The 11,849-nt window shown below is 37.8% G+C and overlaps 1 protein-coding gene across 1 annotated transcript in view; it reads right to left on the bottom strand.

The window, feature by feature from the left end:
- Window positions 1-11,849, bottom strand: part of trip11 (thyroid hormone receptor interactor 11) — a 29,018-nt gene that overhangs the window by 5,676 nt on the left and 11,493 nt on the right. Inside the window, exons 12-19 of the mRNA XM_067421139.1 lie at window positions 11,341-11,622; window positions 10,713-10,853; window positions 10,354-10,547; window positions 9,566-9,729; window positions 9,287-9,390; window positions 9,103-9,202; window positions 3,802-3,883; window positions 3,582-3,696 (exon numbers count right to left, since the gene is read on the bottom strand). Coding sequence (XP_067277240.1) covers window positions 3,582-3,696; window positions 3,802-3,883; window positions 9,103-9,202; window positions 9,287-9,390; window positions 9,566-9,729; window positions 10,354-10,547; window positions 10,713-10,853; window positions 11,341-11,622 — 1,182 coding nt within the window. The remainder of the gene's footprint in view (window positions 1-3,581; window positions 3,697-3,801; window positions 3,884-9,102; window positions 9,203-9,286; window positions 9,391-9,565; window positions 9,730-10,353; window positions 10,548-10,712; window positions 10,854-11,340; window positions 11,623-11,849) is intronic.

The following is an 11,849-nucleotide window of genomic DNA, read 5'->3' on the forward strand; positions in this document are numbered from 1 at the left end:
ACTCTCATGTGTTACATGCATTATACGACTGACAGACTGCAACGGTTGGAGTTAAAAATCTTAATTTGTGTTCTACTGAACAAAGTCACATATCAGTATTTCACCACACTGTGTGTGTATATTAGCATCGTGTGTATATTAGCATGCTAATGGGGGTAGAGAATCAGCAAGCAGATAAACATAAAATTAGAATTTTTGGGTAAACTATCCCTTTAAACATGCTCACTCCGGTCTGTATCTGATCTATAGGATCCGTGTGGGGAGCGTTGTTAAACTCATTATGGCCCTCCTCGAAGAAACTACAGTGCAAAGGGAAAAAGGGACCCCTCTCAAAAAGTCTTGTGCTGTGCCTAGCTCTGAATATTGTTTAAACGACATACACCGGTATTGCATATAATTAAAATGTATATCATAACAAAAATAAACACCGGTATTTATTTAATATTAACATTGGCGTTGTATACCGCCAAGCACTATACAACGTCATACGTCCAACAATTTTTTTTAAACTTTGGCCATGTTTAACAGGGGAATCAAACTTTTTAATAGCGTAAAAAAAAAAAAAAAACCTAATTATTTATTTATTTAAAGTGAAAATGAAACGGCATTGGGCTCATCTCTCTCATTTGGCACAATTCCTAATATGCTTCCATATTTGTCATGAAACGTTAATTTGCTTAACTTGTTCGTGTTTCAATATCCATGGTAAACAGCATCCTTCACATGTGCAAAACGTGTTTGGTTGGGCACTGGGCATGCTGAGTTTTACAGCGGACCATTTAATTTGAGCAGTGTAACTTATGTTTGGTTGACCAGATGAATAGCTGAAATGTCAAATTAACACAGCTAGAACTGATAGCCTATGTTGTGTGTGTGTGTGTGTGTGTGTGTGTGTGTGTGTGTGTGTGTGTGTGTGTGTGTGTGTGTGTGTGTGTGTGTGTGTGTGTGTGTGTGTGTGTGTGAGAGAGAGAGAGAGAGACGCCTGTATGCGCGATCAGTTGGATGTAATAAAATAAAGATATAAAGAAAACAAGTATAACGCATTAGTCACAAAAACCGAGCACAACAGTTTTTTTTCTTTTATTGATATGTTAATTATTTTGATGAAATATATTTTGTGTAGTCCTATTTATTTTATTCCTTTATATAGTTCATTTTGTTCTGTTTTTCTCCATTCACAGAAGCTCTGCAGGTGTGCGATGTGCGAATCCTCATGTTCTGTTGTTTATGCTGCCATTTGTGCATGTAAAGCCAATTTAATTTGACATTCTAATCCTAACAGTTAAAGGGATAGTTCACTTTGAAATTAAATTTTGGTATGTCTTACCTTAATTCCAAGTGGTATAACATTCTTGATCAGTGTATTCTAGTTCAAATAAATATGGTTGTGAAAAAAATTCAACGTTGTCTGCTAATATATCGAAATCTTCTTCCATTGCGATGTCCTGTACGTCTAAATATGTTTAGATCTTCACAGTGAAAGGTAACACTTCCCAAATTTCTGTGTAAACAATGAGAGACGTACACGCGCGAGAGATCCACTTCTGGCGCTTTCCGCGCTTGCGCAGACTAAAGCCAGAACGCGCGAATGTCACAACAGGAAACACGCACGCGCGCCCTCGTATCAGTCGGACGTAGTGGTGTACAAGAGGTAAAAACTATATAAATACTGTCCGTTTTCTCACACAAAGAATGAAGACTCGTACCTTTGAGGCTCATTTCGTGTCTTAGGCCATCAGTGTGCACTTACGATAGGGGATTGTTTAATTTGGACTTCTCTGTGTATGCTCTTTGAGGTGGTGACCATAGACCTGCATTATGTGAGGCACAGACAAGAACGGTTTGACCTAAAATGATTAAAATTGAAACTACTGGGGAAACAAATACTCTCACATCTCGGATGCCCATGAGGTAAGCTAAAACATATCAAAATTTAATTTCAAAGTGAACTATCCCTTTAATGGTAGACGAGCTTTCGGTTGTCAGTCAGGAAAATAATCTAAATGATCAAAATGCACTTTTTTAAATTCTCCGACAGATTTTCTATGCTGAAGAAATATTCGAAATAGTCCTCATTTAGTATCTTCCATATTGCTGTACATCACCCCCATCATAGCATGCATTGTATGTTTATATCAATTTACAGCATGTTAGAACACAAAATTGCCAGCCCACTCTTATCATGCAAATGAGTCAGCCTCAAACAAAGGAACTTTTCCCACTTGAAAATGACACCTTTCTCATTGGTCAAGTCAAACACGAGAGGTGTGACTTCTGTGGAAGTCGCTCTCTTCTATTCATTTGCCTGTTGCCGTTTGTGTGGGACCTCACTTTGTCCCAGAGCCGGCACACACATGCCGGCATAAGCCTTAAAACATCAAGCCATGTCGAAACTTTCCTCTCACTGTAACCAGAAAGTGGCCACAAAATATCCTTTCTGAGTGTTAATAGTCGATGAGTGTTCACTGGACGAACAGGTTAATTGATTGTAATATAAATTTTGCAACATCAAATGTTTATATTATTCATATTTCCCTTTTGAGCTAATTTGCTACAATACTATATCAATAATACTAAAATAACACTGAGCAAAATGGCTAATCAAGTATCGTTTCAGCAAACTTATATTCAGTCAAGACTCTGGTATGGAACACTCCAATTAATTCCCAATTACCATTTTCTTCCTCCCTGAATATCCAGTTTAACCATTATGTAAGTAAAAAAGGTTGTGAAAAATGAATTGCAAAACAAAATACCGATATTATATACTGATTTTGACCCTTTGAGGATAGTGCCTAAAAGATTACGCCTTTTCCAACAAAAACAAAAATTACGCTACATCCTGCTTTATCATCAGAACTGATCTGTCCTAGTTATTGAGAAATTCATCCCCACTAGGATCAAAATGGAAAAACAGCTTTTCGAACAAAAAACAAATCAGCCCTATTAGAAGTCTGCCAAATGAATGCGGTCATATGCGTGCAGGGATTCCGGAGATGCTGATGTGTCATTTAGCACAGGCTGTCCTACCAAGAGCAGAAGTCTCTATACCCAGATTACCAATGAGGACTGAACGCAACTTGAAGTCATCCTTCAAAGAACTCAAAACAAGAACCTTTTTCAACAAGACCAGCGTGGGCAGATCGAGGTTTGCGCCAAATTAAACACATGAGGTAAGATGAGTGGAAAAATCTTTTTAACATCTGATAAACACCCTTGACGCTGACATCAAACACGAGATACAGGCTGGGCGGAGAACAGAACATCAGGAGTCAGGCTGAATATTAAATCCACACTTGTTTAACCATCAGGTTTCAGAGGTGAGACGAGGTCTGGAGCAGAGCCACATTTGAGAGTGATGAAAAGTCGGAGGAATTTTACAATAGAAAGAGGTAGATAGAAAGGAGTGGAATATAAAAATAAATAAAAGGGTACTCCTCTTTGAAAACATAATATTCACTGAATGTGAATATAAAGGCACATGCACATTTGCGAAGAGGAATACTTGTATTTAAAAGGTAAATGCAAAAGGGAGGATAAAAATAAATTTACAGGATGAGAAGCAGAGCGCGCTGACCTACCTCACACACCTCATCTCGGTCCAACCCAAGCACATTACCCATAAGCCTAAGCACCTCAGCGCGCTTGTTTCGGGGAGTATGAAAATAGCCCAGGTAAAGATTCTTCATCAGAACCCTGTGTCAGAAATGATGTTAGATGATATTTCATCTTTTGAAAATATTTGGATTTAAATGTACTGTATATGAAATGTTTCCAATGCAGACTGCGTTTTGGACTCACTTATCCACTTTGCCTTCGGTGGTGTTCAAGAGGTTCATCAGTTTCCTCTGAGCCTCTTCCAACATCTCCTGTCTCAACTCCACTGTAATACACAAACAGGCACACAGGTCTGAGTTATTTTATCCTTCATTGCAGTCATAGTTAGGGTCAAGCGTTATAGGATAATCATAAAACCAACACATTAATAAAGAAATAATTGTCTTGGCTAATGTCTAGGCTTATATCAGATATGGCTACGTGTCTAAGTGTGTGTGAACGGGTCCAAGAAAATAATTATTTTATTCAGCAAGGATGCATTAAAGGGTAAGTTCACACAAAAATGAAAATTCAGTCATAAATTACTTACCCTCATGTCGTTTGACACCCGTGAGACGTTCATCTTCAGAACACAAATTAAGATATTTGTGTTAAAATCAGATGGCTCAGAAAGGACTTCATTGACATCAATGTCAATCTCTCTCAAGACGAGAATAGTTTTTGTGCGCAAAAAAATAAATAATGACTTGTATAGTGATGGGCCGATTTCAAAACAAAGATTCGAACCGTTATGAATCAGTTTATCGACTCATGATTTGGATCGCCAAAAGTCACGATTTCAGCAGTTTGGGAGTTTGACATGCAATCCGAATCATGAATCGATACACTGATTCATAACCGTTCAAAGCTTTGTTTTGAAATCGGCCCATCACTATACAAGTCGTTATTTCGTTTTTTTGCGCACAAAAACTATTCTCATCGCTTCATAAAATGATTGTAGAGCCACTGTAGTGAGATGGGCTTTGTAACGATGTCTTTAGTGGCTTTTATTGGTCTTGAGAGAGGAAATGACATTGGTGTCAATGAAGGCCTTTCTGAGCCATCGGATTTTAACAAAAATATCTTTGTGTTCCGAAGATGAACAAAAGTCTTAGGGGTGTCAAACGACAAGTGACAAAGACACAGTGTATAAAAAGATTTATATTTCAAATAAATGCTGTTCTTTTGAACTTTCTATTCAAAATAGAATCTTAAAAAGTTTATCAGTTACCACAAAATTATGAAGCAGCACAGTTTTCAATATTGTTTAGAAAACGCTTCTCAAGCAACAAATCATCATATCAGAATGATTTCTGAAAGATCACGCGACACCGAAGACTGGAGTAATGATGCTGAAAATTCATTGCCATAACAGGAATAAATTACATTTTAAAATATATTAATAGAAAACAGTTATTTTAAATTGTAATAACATTTTCCAATATTGCGGATTTTATTGTATTTTTGCAGCCTGTATTTATTAAAATAATGGCAGCCATAGTAAGCATAAGAGACTTCTTTCAAAAACATAAGTGTCAAAATTAAATTTACACCACTTTTTAGTTCCTTATAAAGTTTGAAGCCACTGGGAAGTCTTTTATTTCTAGCCAAAGTGGATTTTACTTGCACTTAGTGAGAGTTAATTTTGGACACTATTTATGAGATGCAGACAGAGCTTTCAGCAGAAGGTGGTATGACTTTGTTATCTGATAATGCAAACAGTAGAGAAGGAGTGTTTGAACATAACTAATAAGTATGTGTGTGTGCACCTTAACATAAACAGCAATAACAGTGCTATGAGGTTAAGTGTGTCTGGGAATGTCTCATGGAGTAAAAACAAAGAAGTGTGTGAGTATGACGTGCTCTAAATGCCTTTATCGCCAACACCCCTGTCACTGGTCCAGAAGGTTTGGCGGTTCGGCTCAAGAACTCTATTCCTCTGAGATTTTACCTCCAGAGACCACATGAACTCAGCGATAAGAGAGGGTGAGAGAGTTCCTGTCTGCGCTAAATACCCTGGAATGTCTGTCGGCTGCACTTGTGCTTTGCTAAGCAAAAATGAACCGTTTTCGATCATTCTGTCTACGTTCTCCTCAGTCTTTCTTTGACAGATGCAGTAAAAATCCTAGCGCTCATCCCTCACCTTTCTCTCCCTCTTAGACCGACAGCACCATATTGTTGATTTGGGGCTTGATACGGACAGAGAAGAAAGGGATGGCTGAGATAGAAAGACAGGGTGGATGGAAAAAAAGAATCTTTGTCTACACGGTTTGGCTACTGACATGCCATAAATATTGTCTCTCTGACAGAAAGGTGATGCGAAGGAATGCTAAACATCTATACCATCTACAGACCTGGCATCTCTTTTGCAAATGCACATGTGTGTTTCTTAGTGTCTGCACAGATATTAATCAAACTTAAACCCCTACATAAAGAACGGTCTCAAAAAGTCAAACATAATTTAATGGTTCCTGATGTTCCTAGTCCTGTTGACATTTACAAGTCTCTTCAGAAAAATGGTTTACAGTGCTACAAACCTAGTTTCAGATTATGTGCCATGAGTTTTCACGTTTCACGTTTTTTAGGACTCAAGTCTTTTAGTGACTTTTTTGTAGCTACTTTTCTTGGCACATCTCAACGTTTTATTGGACTGTGTCTGCTGTGATATATATTATACATAGGCGTAATTTACGGGTGGGACAGGTGGGACATGTCCCCACCACTTTTTTTAAGATCTTGCTTCACGGATGAACCTAACTAATACAAACAAAACATCTCTGGTTAACTAGAAGAGTATCATTTTGTCTGTTTGTTAAATAAGAGGCGATCTGGCGCTCGTTGCTGCTGTTCAATGCTGCAGATTTCTCTCGTATATATATATATATATATATATATATATATATATATATATATATATAACATATTTTACATTATACAACACAATAGGAATATGTACAAGTTTTTTTTTTCTTTTAAATAAAATAAAAAAATAGTAACTACTAAGTTCCAAATATAGGAAGTTCCTGTCGCCTAAGAAAAGATTAACAAAAAAACACTGATATGATAAGCCATCCCAACCAAACCGAACCGAAAACCATGGTTAAAAAGCAAAGGTACGTATTGAACCGTGGACTAACTGTATTGTTGCATCCCTAGTAAGCACTATACTAACTTAGCTTCTACATTCAGCATAGACACTTGCATATACGCCTAATAATAGCGCAAATTTATATAGGTTAACATTAATGTAAAGTGGCTAACATAAATCATTTTTACATAAATTAGTGACCTAATTAATGCAAAATAGCTAACATGATGATAAGTCATGTTTGATGTTGATGAATGAAAGGCAAATGTTTGGATTTCCTATGACGGAACACTTATGTCCTGAGTTAAGGAGATTCTCTGATAAAGGGATAAAAGAGTTTATATACCCATTTAGGTATATTTTCCTGTATGTAATTGGAACACTATAGCATTTATCCGATAGGCAGGTTGGAATTTTGAAGTACAGGACATGGGAAGAGTCCTACACTGTTCTTTCTAATTTTCCTAGCCTAACTTGAATCTTATAGAATTACACAATAAATGATGTTTTGCATCAGTATGGCATTACTCCCAGTTTTGTTAATAAAGTAAAAAATAAAATAAAAAAGTGCAAATTTGCAACAGAAATACCAGAGGGATTATCTTAGCGAATATGGGGGGCCTTCAGATATTGTGTTGGACATCTGGGGCCTTCAAATCAAAAGGTTGAGAAGCACTGTCCCAGTTACACAATAAGGTGAAATGCTGAGATGATTTCTTAGAAAGTTCTCAAGCGCTGATTTCAACACAGTCATTCAGTTGGTGACATACTAGCTATGTTTTCATCATCCTGTTTTTAATGCTCATTTTGAAGTCCCATCATAAACGAGTGTTGGAAACACCAAATTTTAAAAATAAAATCCCTTCATCTGCAAAAATTATTTTAGGCTCGCTTTAGGTGGTTCTTTGACTAGTGGGAAAAAGTGTCAATGCAAATAATGGATGAAAACGCATTTGCCGAATAAATTCTGACATAGCAAAACATTAAACCCAGGTGAGGGCTCTTTTTATGGAACTGGATCATTTGCTTCAGCTCAGTAATAAGAGCCGGCTCTTTCATCTCCCAAACGGCTCTTCATTTACCACTTCTGGCTCTTTAAATTCAGTCAGATTTGTCAAATGTTTGGCCTGTGCTTGACTTGTATGCACATTTTTCACTTAAATGATTCACTCATCATGTTTTCTGCCCCAAGCTTATGGATGATCTTTTTACCACACTTCTTGACCACATGCACTCCACGCAGTGACTGAATGTTATGTTAAAGGGCTAGTTCACCCAAAAAAGAAATTTCTGTTATTAACTACCCACCCTCATGTCATTCCAAACCCATAAAACCTTTGTTCATCTTCGGAACACAAATAAAGATATTTTTGGTGAAATCTGAGAGCTTTCTGACTCCACATAGACAGCAACACAATGGCCAATTTCAAGGCCCAGAAAGGTATGAAAAGAGACTGTTAAAATAGTCCATGTGACTACAGTGGTTCAACCTAAATTTTACGAAGAGATAAATAACGATTTTATGAAGAGAAAAACAAAACAAAATAAGGAGCCCTGTCAAGCTCTTACCCTATTTAAATTGTTGGGCTATTCACAAAGTAATCTTCCTAGTTCTACGGCAGAACGGCAGATTACTATTGGCCGAGCACCACATGCATGTGTTGTTGGGTGCTAATCTAAATCACATAGAAGAGTGACACGAAAGAGAAGAGATTACTGATTTTATTTTTGTTTGTTTTTTTTGCACATAAAAAGTATTCTGATCGCTTGATAACATTAAGGTTGAACCACTGTAGTCACATTGAAAATTTTAACAATGTCTTTCCTACCTTTCTGGGCCTAGAAAGTGGACGTTGTGTTGCTGTCTATGTGGGGTCAGAAAGTTCCTGGATTTCATCAAAGATATCTTCATTTGTGTTCTGTAGTCTTGATGAACATGAAGGTCTTAAGGGTTTAGAACGACATGAGGGTGAGTAATAATTACAGAAATGTCATTTTTGGGTAAACTAACCCTTTAATATGTACCCTATTGTATGTGCGTGCAACGAATCAAGAGCGGCGGTGTAATGCCATCCCACCTGATCATGCACACATACACATCCAAATAACATTCAGCTAGTGACTACTTGATGTGTGGCTGACCAGTGTAGTGAAAGGATAATTTTACTCTGTCTTCTATTAATATACAAAAAGGAAAAACTTGCTTTCAGACAGGAACTGACTCTCAACGTTCACTTAAAGGAGCTGGCTCATGGAGACATCACTACTCTTTCTTCTGCTGGTGTTTTATTTACTGAGGGGTAACTGCTTAAACAACTTGATGGAAATGTACCTAATTCACTTTGGCATTTCTTTTTTTGCTAACTTTGAAAAGACTTGCTTCACATTTGGATGGAAACCAAGCTATACTGTCTCACCTTGTTTCTTCAGATCTTCTATCTGCTCCTCTTTGAGGTCCAGCTGGTCAGTGAGGCGGGAGGCAGATTCTAGGGCTGCGTTCGCTTCATCCAGGTTTATCTAAGATTACACACACAGACATTGAGCAATGATATAAATACTTTTGTCAAGCAGATTGCAGAAAGGACAGAGGTTTGAACTGACTTGTAGAGCAGCAGCCTGATCCCCAAAATGTTCTGCTTTATTTCTCCACTCTTCTTTCTCCCGCTTGTGTTTTTCCAGTTCTGCTGAGTACATGGCTTTTTCTTCTGTAAAGAGAGATACAGATGTCAAGTTTGCTTTATTTTTGCAGATTTCTCTCTTAATTCAAACATTAAAAAAAGAAAAGTACACTAATCGACATTTGTTATTGCTTTAATAGTCATCATTCCATACAAGAAAACCATCTTTATGGAAAATGGAACAGAAAATGTACACTCTTGCCTTGTTGAAACTGTTCTAGCACCATCTGCAGGTTAGAGAGTGACACTGCATATTGGTTGACCTGATCCTGAGTGGAACGGAGCTGAATAAGTGCTTCATCTCTCTGTCTGACAGCACCATTTAGCTGCTCCTGAAGAGACTCCACCTGCATGCTTGCCTGCTGACTACATACATGCACACACATAGTTAGAGGCATTAGTGAGGCTAAAACAATACAATGGGTACATTAGAAAAACAGGCTGCAAGCATACAGTATTTAAACAGATAGCAGCAATTCATATTTTGTCAGAATATCATGCAGAAATACATGTTATTTTATTTTGTTGCGTGTTCAGAATCATAGGAGAATCGTGACCTATTTGAAACAGAATCCAGAATCGTGCAGTTCTAGCTGGTGTGAATTAGGGGTTGAACAACTTCAGATGTTTTTTAAATCGACATTTATGTGAAAAAAGTCAGGTCGACTAGTTGCTGATGATGTCATTAATGAACAAATAAGCCTGAACCTTGAGGTTAATTTCAAACTAAAAATCAAACTAATTTTGTGAAGCGCTTTCAGAGTATGCATTTATTATTTTATTAACTGTTTGCTAAAGTGGACTTCAAAGATTTCTCCTGTTACGCACTCTATAGGCCATGACCAGCGACTAGTCGATGTCAAACTTAAAACATCATGGCAGAGCATTATAGTCGACTAGTCAGTGCAACCCCTAGTGTGAATTAGTGTGAAAGCAAAACTGGTTTGCTTTCTGGTTAGGACCAATAGACAAAAACCCTCTGACTCCCACCTTGCACTCTCCACAGCATTAGAGGAAGACGCCAGCCGCTCCTCTAGGAGTGCCACTCTGCGTTTCAGCTCTCCCTCTCTGTCCTCAGCTGCCAAAGCCTCACGTGTGTACGAATCCTCAATCTCTAACAGGTGATTGCGCAAACGCTCCACCTCCTGCTTCAGGCGCTGCTCCTTATCACGCATGTGCTGCAGCTACACAGAAAGAACATGGGAGTACAGTAAATCCCCTATCAGAATATATTTTTATTGTATGCATTTGGTATTAAAGAAAATTGGGAGATGGTAACAGTTAATATTTACAGTACTTCAGTAAGGTAATAAAGCACATTAGTGATATGTAATCTTGGCCTTTGTTACCTCATTTTGCAAAGCAGACGTCTCCATTTGTTTCTGTTTGAGGGCCATCATCACTTGATCTCTTTCCTGCTGAAACAACACTGCCTTGTCCTGCATGGACCTAATTTCATTCAACAATTGGTTCAGCTCACCAGATTTACCCTACAGTACAGACAAATGCAGATTAATTTTACAAAACATATAAAACTAGAACAGTCCAGTACACAAGATATATGCCTTCATTGGCATTGACATCATGAAAGTGAATTGTTTCCACTGGAGTTTACTATTCGGGGTGGGTGAAAAGAAGAGTACTTTATTTTTAAAGTAAACTTAAAATTTAAATTATGTAATTTCTGCACCAAAATGGAATTCCTAAAATAATCATGGTTACGAAACCATATAGCCATTTCTGGGTGATAGGATAAGGTTTTTCAACAGCATTTTTAAAAGTTAAACACACACACACACACACACACACACACACACACACACACACACACACACACACACACACACACACACACACACACACACACACACACACACACACACACACACACACACACACACACACACACACACACACACACACACACACACACACACACACACACACACAAACAAACAAGCAAGCAAACAGACAAACCTGCTCTTTATCTTTTAGCATCTTCTCCATGGCAGTGGCCTTCTCATTCACAGCACTGAACTGAAACTCTCGTTCCCGAAGCAACAGTGACACCTGCATGTTGGTCTCCTGCAGGGCACGGAACTCTGTCTCTTTCTCACGAGCTTTTGCTGCTATCGCTTCATTCTCCTCCTTTAATTTTTTCACATCGAGTTCCAGAATTAGTGCACGCTCCTTGAGGTTCGTCACAGCCTGCTTCAAGACCTCGTTGTCATTCTCGCGGTTACGTAAATTTTCACTCACCTACAGTTTAAAGGAGGGAAAAGGCCACATACGGTTATCTAAGGTACTGCACATCTTATGGCTTTTACTATCAACCATTCAACAAATCAGGGCCCGTATTTATCAAGCTTCTCAAAGTGCTATTTTAGTCTTAAGTGCTGAAAATTCATGAAATTTACTAAAACTTTCAAACTTAAGTATAAAAGCAAGTTATCAAATTTCTTAAAGCTAAGAATCATTCTTACTCT

Source organism: Pseudorasbora parva, chromosome 17 (genome assembly GCF_024679245.1).
Source record: "Pseudorasbora parva isolate DD20220531a chromosome 17, ASM2467924v1, whole genome shotgun sequence".
Lineage (NCBI taxonomy): Eukaryota > Metazoa > Chordata > Actinopteri > Cypriniformes > Gobionidae > Pseudorasbora > Pseudorasbora parva.